The sequence below is a fragment of the Neovison vison genome, chromosome 3 (genome assembly GCF_020171115.1).
Source record: "Neovison vison isolate M4711 chromosome 3, ASM_NN_V1, whole genome shotgun sequence".
Lineage (NCBI taxonomy): Eukaryota > Metazoa > Chordata > Mammalia > Carnivora > Mustelidae > Neogale > Neogale vison.
In genome coordinates, this window is record NC_058093.1 from 148,949,278 (window position 1) to 148,965,609 (window position 16,332).

The window sequence follows — 16,332 nt, forward strand, 5'->3', positions numbered from 1 at the left end:
TCTAATCAGGAGGAAACACCAGGCAACCCAAATAGAACAACTTTCTGGGAAACAGGTAACCAGCAGTCCTTGAGTCAAGGTCATGGAAAACCAGACCCAGGAAGGGTACACAGATTAGAGGAGAATAAGGAGACATGGCAACTTGATGCCAGTCTGGATCCTGGAACAGAAAATCAGACGTTCGTGGGAGAACCAGTGAAATTCAGATAAAGTCCCATGATTCCAATGTTAATTCCTGAGTTCTCATGACGGTATGATGGTGATGTAAGGTGTTCGTATTAGGGGAAGCTGGACAGGTCCGTGGGAACATGCTGGACTATGTTTATACCTTTAAGTTTAGTTAAAATAATTTCAAAATAATAAGTAATACATACCTGTATGTATACACACATATATAGACATATATAGACACACATACGTACATACATATGTGCATAAACTGCTTAAACTATTATAAAGACATTTTTTATATCCTTGCAGTGGCTTCTCCTTTCCTGGCTGGGATGGCCAAGGCATGCAGCAAATATAGGCTGGGATCACACGCCCTGCACGCCATCCTAGGACAGCCTTGTGGAGAAAGGCTTCCCCCAACCCAGGTGTCCCCAACACCTCATCCCCAGCTGCAGAGCACCTGGGTGACATCTCCTGGAACGATGACTTGTTGGTGGGCACACTGCTGGGGTGAGCAAACAGGGTGGGGACAATGGCTCCTCTAGCCAAGCAAGCAGAGAAAAGGCTAAGGTTTCACTCACTGGTAGAGGCAAACTTGGCCCCCCGGTTAGGCTATCGGAGAGGGGTCCCGAGCTCCTGAGAGATGTCCCTTCTTCATCAAAGCCATTCTTAACTCAGTATCCGCCCACCAGAAGCCATTTCTCAGGCACTTTTGGAGAAGGAAGCTCCCTTCCCAGGAGAAGCAAGCCCTCTGATAAAAGCAATGCCATGTGGATGGCGAGACTGAGAGAAGGAAGAGCGTGCCCTTGGCAGGCAGTTGGGGGGTGGGTGCGGGGAAGGAAAATGGGCAAGTGGGGATTCCCGGAGAAGCATGAGCCTGGATGTGGACATAAGCAGTAGGACAGCTGCCAGCTCAGAGGCTGATGGCAGCAAGCATGACTCTCTGGTCAAGGTACTGGGAGACTTTTCCGGTAGACAGGGCCAGAAGAAGGGGGGTGACCTTGCTAGGGAAGGACGTCATCAGAGCCGTGTCAGGGAAGGCTAACTAGCCCGGGTGGGGGCAGGGTGGGAAGCAGGGAGGAAGCTTGGGTCCAGCATCCAGGTTCCCACTGGCAGTAGAGGCAAAGACGGAAATGAAGAAATGGATCTGGGAGTGTGGTACAGACAAGCAGCAAGCAGAGGGGCTGCTCCGTGTGAAGGAGAGCAAGCAAGGTGGTCAAGCCTGCAGAAATCCACCCCAGAGACCCAGTCAGGGCTGGACAGAGGCAGGTCCCTGGGCAAAGTGGTTGCAGAAGGTACTGTGGTCCAGCTGGGCATAGCTTTCCTGCCCCCAGCCCCTCAACCAAGAAGGAATTCAGTGTGAATCCCTGCACTTATCCCACAAAGCTGTGCCCACGGGGCTGGGCTCACAAGGCACCCAGCTCCAGCGCCTTAAGGAGCAGCAGTCCCGGGATGGCTGGGATCACCACCAGCAGGGATGAGGGTTGCTTCCTAACTCCCTAAAGCCCATTGGGAACTCTCCCTTTCCCACTCCAAAGCTCCTGCCCACATCTGCTGGGATTGCTTCAAGGCCCTAGCCCCCACCCACTGCCTCCCCCTCGCCTTTTCGGAACCATCACCTAGAAAAATCTCCAGACACAGACCTTCCCCAAATTTGTCCTTATCTGTCTGAGATGATTCTAGAACGGAGAGAAGATTCTGCCTGGAGAGCAGGCCCAGCTGGCCCATCCCCTGCCGCCTGATTTCACACTAGAGAGTTTCTCCTTCAAGGAAAACCAGTTCACTGCTAGGAGCAAGTCCTCTGGGGAAAGAAGTGGTGTCCTCCTGAGAAGGTCACTGAACACAAGGAGGCAGGAAAAGTGGGACATTTTCCTATATGGAAACGATGGACATCGAATTCGTGAGAGTGGTGTGGGGCCTCCAGCTCGCTGCTATGATTTATTTCTTACTTTAAAAACCTGAAACACAGATGGCACAGGGTGAAGACTTCATAAACAGGGGAGTACAGATGCTTATTCTATACCCAAAATAGATGCTTATTCTGTTACTCTTCGCTCTTACCGGCACAATTAAATTATCTCATAGCAGGGGCACCTGGCTGGCTCGGCTCGGGGAGCAGGTGACTCTTCATTTCAGGGTTACAAGATTGAGCTCCACATTGGGTGTAGAGATCACTTACTAATCTTAAGCAATAAATTTAAAAAAATTCATAATAAAAAAATATAACCTGCTTTCTTGTCATCTGCATCCCAGGAGAGACAGTATTTTAGGATCCGATTTGGTAAAAGATAGGGGGAACCCATGGGGCCCTGGGGGAGGAAAAGCACAGAGTGGGGGGGGCTGAGGGTATACTTTTCAGGGGTATGAAGCCCCCCAGGGACAGCACTTCCGGATATCCAACTACATTACAAGGCTTGAGCCAAACCAGCAAGTTGACTCAGTACAGGATGAGACAAAGAGACAAATGGCAAAACTGCATCCATGCACCTACGTACAAATGGGAATTCAGATCCTAGATTATATTATGATGAGGCTAGTGTTTCCAGTCAGGGGAAGGAGAGATCATCAATCAACACTGTGATTGAGACAACTGGAGGAAAGTGAGGAAAAATAACCCTCGATGTCTGCCTCCCACTGTCAACAGCACATTCCAAGTTGATCAAATGCCAAGATAGGAGTTTTAGACTATCCTTGGTGTGACAAAAGGAATCCTGGGCAAAATGAAAGGCAAGTGAATGGCTACGTGTGGCGAGCGCATGTATAACAAAAATGAGTTCGTCGCAATGTATCTAGATTTCATTTACATCTCACCTATGACATATGTTAACATTTACTCCTCATAGCCATCTAGGCCCCTTTCCTATGCCCACTTTGCAAATACAGGATCTGAGGCATAGCATGGCTGATAACTTGCCCAGGGTTACACAGCCAAAAAGTGGCAGAATGAGTAAAGGCATAAATAGCTTTTAATTCAAAGAGCCAATAAAAGTGTTGGATACTAAATGTAATGTGTGATCTTGGATTAGACACTGAACCAGAAAATTTTTTTTATTATAGAAAAATATACAGAACATAAAATGTACCATTTTCAAGAGTGTATTTCAGCGGCATTAAGTTCATTCACATTATCCTGCAGCTGTCACCACTATCTATCTCCAGGACTTTTTCTTTCCTTTTTTTTTTTTTTTTTAAGATTTTATTTATTTTTTGAGGGACAGTGAGCAGGAGCGGGGGTGGGGTGGGGTGTGCAGAGGGAGAAGCAGACTCCCCGGTGAGCAGGGAGCCCCATGTGGGACTCAATCCCAGGACCCTGGGATCATGATCTGAGCCAAGGGCAGATGCTCAACCGACTGAGCCACCCAGACGCCCCATCTCCAGGACTTAACTTCATCATCTCAGCCTGAAACTCTGTCCCCATCAAACCCTCACCCCCTACTCCTGCCCTCCCAACCCCTCCACCCATTTCACTCTTCTGCTTTCATTCTCTGCAAGCTTTGCTATTGTCAGTGTCTCATCAAGTGGAATCATATAGTAGCTGTCCCTTTGTGGGTGGCTTATTTCACTGAGCATAAAGTCCTCGAGGTTCATCCATGTTGCACATGTCACAAGATTTCCTGTTCTTCTTGAGCCTCAATACTCTTTCATTGTATGGACAGCCCACAGTTGGTTTATCCAGTCATCTACTGATGAGCACTTGGGTTATTTCCACCTTTTGGCTATTGTGAAAAATGCTGCTATGAATATGGGTGTATAAATATCTGTCCATGTCCTTGTTTTGAATTCTTTGGGGTATATATCCAGAAGTAGAATTGCAGCATCACATGGTAATTCTATGTTTAATTTTTGAGGAACCTACAATTTCTTTCTTCTTCCCTTCCTTTTTTCCTTTCCCTTGTTTCCTCCTTTCCTTTCTTCCTTCCCTCCTTCCTACCTTTCCTTCCTTCTTTTTATGCTATAAAGGATATTACTGGGAAAACTGGTAAAATATAAAGTCTATGCATTAAATAATAATACTGTTTCAGTGTTTATTTCCTATACTATGACTATGTAAGAGAATGTCCCTGTTCTTAGAAAATACACATTGAAGTGTTTAGCAATAAAGGAGAGTCTGCACCTTACTCTCAAATACATAAAAAAAGAATCCCTTTTGAGAATCTCTTTCTCTCTCGAGAGAGAGACGTGAGAGGCAGAAAGCAAAGTGGTAAAATATGAAAAACGGATGCTCCGGGTGAAGGATAGTCAGGGATTCTTGGTACTATTGTTGACATTTTTATTTATGTCTATATTTATTTCAAAGTGAAAAATCATTTAAAAAGTCATCTTATTCAGGGTTTCTTAATCAAGGGGGTGGTAGGACCACCCAGGGAAGAGTTTGAGGGCTCCTTGTTCACGGAGAGGAGAAACAAGAAGGGGAGGTGGGAGCGGAGACGGGTGGGCAGCCCCCTCTCCATCCCTGTCATGCTCCAGAAAAGCCTTGTGTGTGAGAGGGAGGAGGCACTGCCCTAGGGCTGAGATTTGAGAGAGGAACAAAGGCTTTATGCACATGTCTTAAAAAGAAAAAGAACGCCTGGGTGGCTCAGTTGGTTGAGCAGCTGCCTTCGGCTCGGGTCATGATCCCAGCGTCCTGGGATCGAGTCCCGCATCCGGCTCCTTGCTCGGCAGGGAGCCTGCTTCTCTCTCTGCCTGCCTCTCTGCCTGCCTGTGCTCACTCTCTCTCCCTCTCTCTCTGACAAATAAATAAATAAAATCTTTAAAAAAAAAAAAAAAGAAAAAGAAAAACGAAAACGAAAACAAAAAAACCCCACAACTTTCCTGTTGTAGAGGCGGCGTAATGGAGTGATCGGGAGCTCCAGTTCTTGACGCAGTGAATCTTGAATTCTCACTCCTGCTTCTACTACTCTCTCAACTTGGACAAGCCACCTTATCCCTAAGACTCAATTCCTGTCCCCCCTTCCCACAATAATGAACAGGAACTACCAATAGGAGAGAGGTTAAGTGGATGACAACTGGAGTAAGACCACCTGGTTCAGACCTCAGACTGGCCACACATTTGCTGTGTGACCTTGCTCTGCTTATTCAACCTCTCTGTGCCTTAGTTTCCTCCCCTGTAAACTGGTAACAATAACAGTATCTTCACAGAATTGTTGCGAAGAGCAAATGAGTTAACATGGATGCATTTCAGTGTTTCTGTTAGTTACTGCTCATCTCCTCGGTCTCCTAGGGCTCAATCTTAGACCCTCTTCTCTAAGCTCATTCCTGGGCTTAAGATGCCATCCGTATGCTGCCATTGACAGATATAAGTCTCCAGGTCATTCCTCTCCTCTGAACACCATCTCTGCACACCCACCTGCTTCACTGGCATCTCCACTGAGACGTTAATGCTATCTTAAACCTTTCATGTTCCAAAACTTGACTCTTGATCTTTGCTCTCCAAAGCTATTCTTGGGGTTTCCTATATATCTCTCATTTCTGCAAAGTCTGTTCTTCCAGTCACTCAGGCTAAAATCCTCAAGGTTATTCATCAGAAGATCACATTATCTGTACTTTTTTTTTTCAAGATTTTATTTATTTATTTGACAAAGAGAGACCACAAGCAGGCAGAGAGGCAGGCAGAGAGAGAGAGGAGGAAGCAGGCTCCCCGCCGAGCAGAGAGCCCAATGCGGGACTCAATCCCAGGACTGAGATTATGACCCGAGCCGAAGGCAGCAGCCCAACCCACTGAGCCACCCAGGCGCCCCCACATTATCTGTACTTTTCAGGTATAACAAGACTGCCCCTTACCACCTGCACAGTGACCCCATGGCTCTGAGCCACCATCACCTCTTGCCTGCACCAGCCAAACAGCTTCCTGGTCTCCCCGCTTCCTTTCCTGACCACTCCCCACTGCCAGCTCCTTCCATAGCCTCTTCTCCTCACAGCCTCCCGAGTGACCCTAAGTAGCCAGTCATACCATACCTGTCCTCTGCTCAAAACCCTTTAGCACCATCCCATCTCACTAGAGAAAATGCCAGAGTCCACACCAGGGAGAGAAAGGCCCTGCGGATTGCCTCTTCTATGACACTCTCCCTTGCTCACTCTGCTCCAGCCAGAATGGCCCCCAAGCTGTTCCTCGAAGCAGGACACACTCCTACACCAGAGTTGGGCCCTCAGCATTCCCTTTGCCTGTAACACTGGTTCCCACATGGCCTCATTTTCTTACTTTCTTCAAGTCTTTGCTCTAAAGTCTGAGTAAGCTCCCTGGGACAGCCCAGAGCCAACCCCTCTCCTGCCGACTCAGGTGCAGAACACCTTCTACCATCCTATTTCCTTCTTGGTCTGTCATCGGTATTTCTCCATTCGAAAGGAAGCCTGGGAGATGGGTGGGGGGCAGGGATTATGGTTCATTCTGTTCTTGAGTTTATCCCCAGAGCCTAGAACAGGGCTTGAATGAACAAAACCTCAGCTCTAATTATACTTCACTCTTAAACCAATAGTGATTCACAGAGGCAGATTTAAAACAATTATACTTTGTGTCACAACCCACCAAACAAAGTCTAGATCATGCTAAAAAAGTGACTATGTTATAAATTACAGGTATGCGAGTTCAACACTGTAAAAGGTACATAAAGAAAAAACAGTACCCTATATAACATTAGTTGTATCACAAAGTCATGCTGGGTTTCTTCCTCTGTTTCCTGATTACCTCTGTTTTTCCAATTGTTGTTTTAAAAGTAAAATAAAATTTTAACTCATTAAAAAAAGGCAGGTAATCAGACTAAAAAGGGCGCAACTTCACTAGACACCAAGAAAATGCAAATTAAGAGGCCAAGAGATAATCTGTCTCAATACACCGGTGGTGGCATGAAACACAGAACATTCTAGGAAACAATCTGACAATAGCTATTAAAAATGATTCTATTTCTCAGTATCTACCTAAATAAACACTCTTACATGTGCAGGAGGAAGCACGTTCTGTAACATTCGTTGACATATCTTACATTTCCAGGGGAAAACTCAGAAGTTCCTTGAATCCCCCTCAGCAGGTGCATGTAACTATGGAACATCCATGGCACAGACTACGATGTAGCCATTAAAAAGAACACCATGGGTGTACAAGGCTGGAAGAATCCCTGGGGCATACAGCAAGGTAAAAGATGTAGGTTTTTGAACAATATATTCATTGGCTATGATTAGTGAGTTTTTAAAAAAAATTTATTTGTCAGGGAGAGAGAGCACACAGGAGAGAGATTGGCAGGCTGAGGGAGAGGGAGAAGCAGGCTTCCTGCTGAGCAAGGAGCCCAATGCAGGACCCAATCCCAGGACCCTGAGATCATGGCCTGAGCTGAAGGCAGATGCTTAACCGACTGAGCCACCCAGGCATCCCTGACTTATGATTTTGAAATAATGTGCTTCTGTAAGTCCTATGTTATATATAGGTTGGTAAAAGCAAGAAAAAGGATGAAGTTCACTCACCAATCAAGGTGGTGGTAAGAGGTAGCAGCTAAGGGAAATTTTATTGCTAATATTAGAATTTTGTGTATCCTAAGAACTATGCATAGAGTACTCATGTAAGTAAAAATGAATCCTCTCTCTAAGAAGTTGAGGCCCCCATGCTCAAGTGTCCCACAATTCCCCTTCAACTCACTTCTTCAGTTAAGCCTTTCATGGGTGGTCCACCACTGAGGGCTTCCTCCTCCAAGCAAAGTCAGCAGGGGAGTGGGTGCAAAGGGCAGGAGGCAACGAAGGAATGGGATAGAAGGGGGATGAGGGAACAGCGAACAGGGAAGGCAGAATGGAGGAAAAACACGATGAGAAAGAGAAGGAAAAACATGCTGAGTGAGAGAAGTCATGCCAACCTGAATATTTGTATCCCATTCTTCCTATCCACATGGTTACACTGGTCTTGTGAAGGACACTCAGCATTTTAGACAAAGCCTAGGAGCCTTAAGTGCCCGACATCCTCAAAAAGGACCAGAGGAAGTTCTTTTCACCCTCACTGGTTCATTTCACCTTCAATATATCTGCTCTTTACAATGTTCTTACGTTCTATGCATTTGACAGTGGAGCTCGAGGCAGGCGGCCAGAAGTGAGGAGGGAAGGACTGGGGCCTAGCTCAGCCACCATGAAGCAGTGTGGTTTGGTCCCTTCCCACCTCTGTCCTCCAGCAGGCTTCTCTCCTGTGGAACAGGGCTATTATCCTTCGTTCTCTCAAAGACAGAGGGAAGACAACTTTCAGGACGTGCCTTATGGACTTGGAATCCACTGGAAGGCAGGCACTCCTGATATGTATATGGGGGGGCATGTAATTTTATTTTATTTATTTTTTAAGATTTTATTTATTTATTTGACAGAGATCACAAGTAGACGGGGCAGGGGGGCGCGGGGAAGCAGTCTCTCTACTGTGCAGAGAGCCCGATGCAGGGCTCAATCCCAGGACACTGGGATCATGGCCTGAGCCAAAGGCAGAGCCTTAACCCACTGAGCCACCCAGGTGCCCCATAATTTTAAATATGGTATCCCCAAAGCATTGGGAAATGTAGAACATACATTCTCTTGGTTACTCATCTAAAGAAAAGGAAGCTCACTGGCTCACTCTATCTACCTATCTTCTCTATCTAATCTCTTTCCATTCATCCATCGATCTTTCCCTTCGTCCATCCATCTTTCTTCCTACTTGTTGCTAAAGGAGGGGAGGGGGGAGAACACAACTGTACAAGCTTCATGAGGCATTTTCTTCTGAGGGCCAACCATCATCTCTCATATCCTAAAAAAAATGATCTCACCAACTGAAAAGCAACATTATTCTCCACTCTCTCAAGTTTTCTCAACGTTTCCAAGATTCTTCCAATTTTCCTCTCCCAGAGACATCAAAACACCACCGCAGACAGGCAGATGGGGACATTCTCTGAGGATTTTGTTTTGTTTTGTTTTGGTTCTTCGCCTCCATTTAAAATAGTCATCAGGTTAAATAAGAAAAAGCAAAAAGGCTCTAGCAGAAAGACTTTCCTTAAAGCTTTGTCAACAGATGGGGCACCTGGGTGGCTCAGTGGGTTAAGCCACTGCCTTCGGCTCAGGTTATGATCTCAGGGTCCTGGGATCAAACCCCACATCAGGCTCTCTGCTCAGCAGGGAGCCTGCTTCCCCCACCCTCTGCCTACTTGTGATCTCTCTCTCTGTCAAATAAAAAAATTAAATTAAATTAAAAAAAAAAAGCTTTGTCAACAGAGACTTTATTATTTTTTTTAAAGAGTGTGCTATATAAATACATCTAACCCCAGCCTTGCCAAAAGCTATCCACTGCCGCCCTTCCTCTGGAGTCCGCTCCCCAGCTGTGTCTGTGAGCGTCTGGTAGTGGGTTTGGTGGGCATCGGGTTAAAACATCCCTCCTTGGCCATCGGCACACAGGCAGACCCCAGGCTCTTGCCAGGTGTTCCCATTCTTCCAGGGAATTTCAGAGATTGCAGGAAGTTTAAGAACACATCGGATGTTGGAAGTGGCCATGTTTTCCACACAGCCTCCCAACAAACATCTGTTTGAAAGCCCCTGCAGATGTGGACATCCAAGCAGGAGCCACAAGGGCAAGGCCCAGAGCGAGAGAGCACAGGGAGGCCAGAGATACCAGGAGGGGCCCTGCCTACAGAATTTTCTCCCCAGTGACTACTGTGGGAACAGAAATTCTACCGTGGGCCAGGTATTCCTCTGGAGTAAAGCTTCATGGCATCTTTGGACACTCCTCCTATGAAAGGAGCCTACCTCAGGAGGAGGAGTCTCCAAACGGGACCCCGCTGTAGGCCGTGGGAGGCCACAACCGTCTGGGAGGCAGGCAGTATGGGCCGGCCAGCCCCGCGCCCCACCCACGGGGCTTGGAGTATGCAAGAGTCTGTCCACCTAATTCCCTCCCCTTCCTGCCCTCCACGACCCAAAGAGGTTCATTTCCCATGGAAATGGTCCAGTCTAGTCTGAGCCCGTCCCTTCTCCTGGCCACTTCAGGGGATGCTACTGCTAAGTGTACGATAAAGGCGGTTGAAACTGACACATCCTCAGACAAGGCACCTGCTCCGCGCAATCACCTGTAGACCCCCGTTCACCCACCGCCGCCTCAGTTTCTGTACTCCTTAAGGCTGTTCTGGATCATGGCCACCTTTTCTGGCACATGTCGACATCAGTGACAGTAGCTTCTCTGCCCTGCCAATCAGCTCCCCAGCCCTCCTCTTGATCTCTTCTCCGCTCAACACCTCCATGCTTGTGCCCAGCCTTCCACTGCCTGCTGCTGCACCTCCTGCCCTGGACTCCAAACGCCCACTCCTAGGCACTCCCCTTTGCTGTTCACTCCTGCAGGACTCCAGCCACTCACCCACTCCCTGGGACCCCCAGTCCACTGACCCACCACCCTTCAGCAGCTCTCTCTGCCTTGGGTCCTCACTCCTGTCCTCGCCTGGCTCAGTGTCAGGGAATGTGCTGTCCTGACTCCTTCTACCCCTGCCCCCCGCCCTTCTTTCCCTCCAGCGTCACTGCCCAGAGAAACCTCAGTCCCAGTTAAATTCAGTTCTGTAACTCGGCACCTGCACCTGCACCATTGTGGCTGAATGGGGGGTCATTCTGGAAGCACGGCTACAAGCCTGGAAAAGCCTCCCTCTGTGATCGTGGGTGAGCCTTTGGGGACCCGAGCCAAGGTCAAACCTTCTCCTCTACTCAAGGCCACAGCTCCACAGAGCCTTCCCTCTGCCCCAGACCACTCCCATCCATGCACAACATATTGTAGATGCTCCCGTTTTGACTTTGCTTCCCCAAAACCCAGGTCTCTCCCCTTTACAGAGACACCCCTGTAATACACAGAGGATCCGTATTACCCTCCCCATCTGCAACCCATCTCCTGAACATTAGCCCCTGCTCCTTGATGGGCACCTCTCTAGGCAGGGTCCCCTCATGAGCCCCCACAGCTTATCAGGTCCTTCTCGGTCTTCCTCTTCCAGGCCCAGCACCTGCTGTCGACACAGCTAAACCACCCCCCATCTCCTTGAACACATCCCGCCTGATGGGTCCCTCCTCCCAACCGGGCTTGCTCAGTGCCGGCAGACCCCCCGGCTCGGCGCCTGCACTTGTTATCAATGTGACCCCCTTTTCTCCCTGACTCATCCCCTCTGGCTCTCCCTTTTGCTCTGCACCTTGGTCACCTTGCTGACCCAGGATACTCCTCCAGCTGGGCCTTTGCTAGCCCCTCACCTACTTCGGTGACATCTTCCCTTATATTTCTACTTAAAACTACAAACCCCTCCCCGTGCTCATCACTCCCTATTTTGTTTTCTTAATTTATTTTTCTGCACAGCAATCGTTACCCATCCCTAGAATGTAAGGCCCTTGAAGGCAGAACTTTATGCCTCTTTTGCTTGCCCCCAGATACCCAGCCCCAGAACGGTGTCGGACACATGGGAGATGCTAGATACGTGCTTGCAGAGAAAATTTTGAACTTTAAAGACACAGAGGAAAGCATCACTTCTCTCTCAGGGCCAGTTTTTCTCTTCCCTGCCTTTGTGGGGTAAGGTGTAGGATCATTATGGCTTCCAAATGTCCCAGGTTCACCCCCGGTCACGAGTTCCAGGTTTCCTCTGGCTTTCTGAATGACCAGAGGGTCTGAGTCTTCTGCCCACCCAAACAGTGAGCCCACTAGTTGCACTTGGCTTTTTCTCTAAAGCAGGGTACCCAGGTGGTCCCCCTCTATTGGTCAGAGGAGACCCGGCTTGAGGTAGGACAACAAGAGCAAGACGTGAACACCCAAGATCCAGATCCTGAACAGGAGGAGGAATGCATCCTGTGTCTCCTTGTGCAGAAAACACCCTGCTTTTCTGTAGCTTTGGGAGCCTCTGATCCCCTTTTACCTTCTAATATTCCTGAGGCAACAGGATAATCCCTATTCACCCGCTAAGAAAATCAAGACTCAGAGAAGCTGAGAGGTTTGCCTGAAGTCACAGAGACAGCTAGAAGGACATTTGGAACAAACTCTTGAAGCAATATCTCCTGGGGATTTACAGTATTAAGGAAAGATGCATGTGACATCACCATGACCCCTAATGGCTCACACTTTATTCTTGAGAACTTCAGGTTTCCAAATCTTGGCCCACAGTCAGCAAGTCTGTTTTCCACCCAAGCCCAGCGCTGCCACAGACTAGCCCATGGCCAGACGACACCAACCTGACACTCTGCTCAGAATGCCTTGGGCACCTACATAGGGCCGGCACACAGAGCCCCTGATGAGTGCCTGAGACCAGCTCTTTGGCTGCCAACAACAGCCTGTATTTGAAATCAGAGAAAATGTTCCCAAGTTACAGCCTTTTGTGATGCGCATGCTGGAGAAGCCACAATCTCCAGAAGTCTCCTAGAACACAAGCTCATGGAGGACAGGGAACTGTGCCTAGCACGTAGCAGGCTCTCAGTAAATCTGTGTCCAATGAATTTTGAGTCTGGCTGGGCCAAGGTGGCCCAGTGGGGCAGGACGGAGGCGCAGTGGAGCCGAGGGACTCCCTGCCTGGATCCCAGGCTTTACCACCCGGGGCCAGCCGTGCCTCAGAATTAAGGGCCAGGCGGCTAGACGCTCCCTGGATTTAGGGTCCCTCACCCCCCTGCACTGGAACCTGCACCTGCCCAGGCCCCGCCGGCACTCACCTGGGAGATGTGTGACTGCGTCTGCTCGCTCTCGCCGTCCCCCTCCGTCTTGTCGGCCAGCAGCCCCTGCACCTGGTATTCAAGCACATAGCTGTCAATGAAGCGCTCCAGCTCCTCGATCTCCTGGGAGCGGCTGCTCCCAGCCTCGGATGAGGCAGACGCAGCGGAGGAGTTCTCCATCCCTCCAGCTCAGGGGCTGCGCAGGGGCTGCAGGAGACAGAAGAGCGGGGAGGGGTGAGACACAGCTGGAGGGAGGTGCGGATGATGCCCGGTTGAGAACCACTCCCCGGAGCGCTCTTGGGACGTCCTCTCCTCCGTCCCAGCCTCCCAGCCTCCCAGCAACCCACAGAAGTCAGTGGGGCGCCAGTTTGCCTTCAGGGTGAAGACTGTGCTGCAACTCCCCCTGCACGTGGAGGGAAGCTGAGGCCCAGAGAAGGCAGGCAGCGCGCCTAAGGAGGCCACGCAGTACTTGTGCAGCGTTGGGCGTTAGTCCACACCTGGGCCTTACCACCGGGGATTCTGCAGGATGCAGACCCAGCCCCCCTGCCAGGCCCGGCTTCCCCACCTGGGGTTAGCCAAGTCTACCACAAAACAGAAAGAAACAGACCACGGGCTTTGACAGCCCGGACCCAAGCACTGGGACATACCAGGGTCTCCAGACACAAACCCCCTACAGGGTCTCCTTCTAAAGAGATGCTTTCTCTGGGGACACCACATGGCCCCCTAAATCAGGTGAGGCCTGCAGGCCTTGATGGTCTACACACAACTTTGCAGCCTTGTTATGCTGCAGCTCCTCAGGACACATTACGCTCGGTCATGGAAGGACATGACTGGTTTTTAATGACAGAGTATGAAGAGTCTGGGAGAGCATGGGCCAGCCAACAGCGCCATCTGGCCACCCCTCATAGGCACGTGGCTCTCCCATGAGCCCTCGGGCCCTCTCTCCATGCTGGCCTGGCTTAACGTGGCTGGCCTTCTGGGGTTACCCGCTGACGGCCACCTGCAGAACCGCCGTCCTTCCCTGACTGGACTGGGTCAACCCAGCCATCGCAGGAGCCCACTCCTATCCCTCAAACCCCCACCGGACCCCACCTGCAAGTGGGGAGAACTGGAACCTTTTTCACCTCTAGGTCCCTTCCCATCAGAGACCCTCCCCTTCCTTCTGACAGGCTCTAGGCCAGATGGGAAGGGGCTTCAAGGCTTATCTGGTGTCCCTTTCATCATCAGAAAATCACTGCTTTCTCTGGGGGACTGCATTCATGTTGGAGGAAGCCCAGCCTGCGTGGGGTTTCATCATCGGAACGAGTGGAGTGATATTCTACCAAATGACCCCCAGTAGATACACAAGGAGTGCACAGGGCTCTGGGACCGCAAGGGACTGCATGTATCCAGGAAGGGACTGTGCATAATAAAGGTAAGGTCCTCGAATATTGAAAGGAGCATTTGAATTTCAAGACCTTAGATTACTGAGAACTTTTTGGGAACATAGCTATTCACCAGCTATCAAGGGTTTGTTGAGTTTTCAACTGTAATGGATCCAGAAGAGGGCACTGGGCTCCAGAAATGCTGCTGAGACCATGAATATGGACTCCCCTGGACCGTCCTCGGGCTTTTCTGAAGTTGGTGCTGGTGGTGGGCAAGAAGAGCTGCCCGGGGGGACACACACATTCCTCAACTGATTTCCTGGCTCATATTTTGGTGTTCGGCTGCATTTCCCTGCCTCCACAGGGCGCCAGGTCTGTTGCTGCGGAACCGAGTAGTGCTGATTCTGGGTTCTTGAGCTCTGCAGCCCGGGGGCTCCTGGGTATGTCCACCTGACCCAGAAGGAAGAGTCCAAAGTTTTGGGCCTGGGTGTCCTCCTCAGAGGGTGACAGCGGGTCTACAGGGAGTTGGCTCGGACTGGGGAGAAGCACACCGAGTGGTGTAGCGCCATGGGGGGAGGTGAAGGCGGGGATGTCCCAGGAGGCCCCTTCATCCACCTGCCATTCAAGGCCTACAGCAGGCTTATATCCTTTCTACCACCAAGGCCCGCCTTAGCCCTCCTGCTCCAATGGTTGCCCACGACCCTCTCTTGCCCTACTTCTTCTACTGGCCACATGTGGTAGGCAGAACCCTAAGTAGGTTCTGGGTGTACACCTTCTCCCAGTTACTCAATCAAACACTAATCTAGCTACTCCTGGGAAGGGATTTTGCAAATATAACTAAATTCCCAATCAGCAGACCTTAAAATGACTATTCAGGAAGGTCTCATGCAGTGCCATGAGATCCTTAAAACCGGGATGGGAGGTAGAGACAGAGATTCAAAACATAAGAAAGGCGCAACACACTGTTGCTGGTTTGAAGAAGAAGCGCATGCAAAGAAAGCACGCAGAGTCCTGGGATCAAGAGAAGAAATCCCTGGTCAATGACCAGCAAGGAGAAGGGCACCCCAGTCCTACAACAACACCCAAGTCCTACAAGTAAGTGATTTCTGCCAGCAATCGATGAGCCTGGGAGCAGACTTGGCCCGCCAGTCTCCAAATGAGAACTCCACCTGGCTGACACTTGGGGTTGTCTCATGACTTACTGAGCTGGCCTTCTGACTTTTAGAACTGTGAGATAATAAGCAGGTATTGGTTTAAGACACCAAGTTTGTAGCAGTTTGTTACAAGGCCATAGAAAACTAACATGTGATGCTCTCTTGGCCTCTGCTTTTGCTCACATCGTGCCCCTCACCCAGAGACAGGTTCCCTTCCTTCTGCCTACAAAATCTAGACGTCCTTACACTCACACAATGTTAGAACAGTGTCTCAGAGGCCATCTGGCAACCAGCACAAGCCCTTGCTCTCAGACTGGGCTAGTGGACAAAGGATCTACCCCACCTTGGCCCATGGGCATGGATACTCTGATTTCTAATAACAGGAATGGCTCAAGTGCCCTGGGCCCATATCATGTGCCAGCCACTGTTCTCAGCAATTTATATGCCTTTTGCCACTCACCCCTCACGATAACGCCATGAAACTGGTATAAATACACTACTTAGAAGTGAAAACTGAGGTTCAGAGAGGTTAGGTAACTGGCTCAAGTTTGCACAGCACAGGTCCAGGCGCCCCTACCCCCCACTGCCTCTTCATCCCACCTCCTAGCAGCCTGCTCAGGCCCTCAGGATGTCTCCCACTTCCCATTCTCCACTACCCTTCCAAGCCCAGTGTATGCTTCAAGCGGGGTGTGTGCCTCTTACTCCCCACCGGGCTACAGGCTCTAGCGGGCTGGGCTCTGTGCCCAGCTCTCTGTCCGGCGCTGGGCAGATGGCCGGCCTCCGGGGGGTGGGGGAGATAAGGCTGATGTCCAGAGAGGGTTGAAAAAGGAGCTGCCCACAGGAAAGCCAGTGTCTAAGGCCATGCCCATTATTCCTCGAAGACTTAAGATCTTATCAAGGGCCTCCTGGCACACTTTCCAGGGACAGGTGGAGGACTGGGCTTTGCAAGAACTAGACAGGAGTGTTTCCAGGAGGATCAAGGGCCTGGTTCTGCCTGCAGTGGC

General features: G+C 49.9%; 1 protein-coding gene across 2 annotated transcripts in view; it reads right to left on the bottom strand.

The window, feature by feature from the left end:
• CTIF (cap binding complex dependent translation initiation factor) overlaps nucleotides 1-16,332 on the bottom strand; it is a 281,396-nt gene that overhangs the window by 195,478 nt on the left and 69,586 nt on the right. For both annotated transcript variants that reach the window (XM_044243025.1, XM_044243023.1), the window contains exon 2: nucleotides 12,811-13,017. In XM_044243025.1, the coding sequence (XP_044098960.1) occupies nucleotides 12,811-12,990 (180 nt within the window). In that variant the 5' untranslated portion in view covers nucleotides 12,991-13,017. The remainder of the gene's footprint in view (nucleotides 1-12,810; nucleotides 13,018-16,332) is intronic.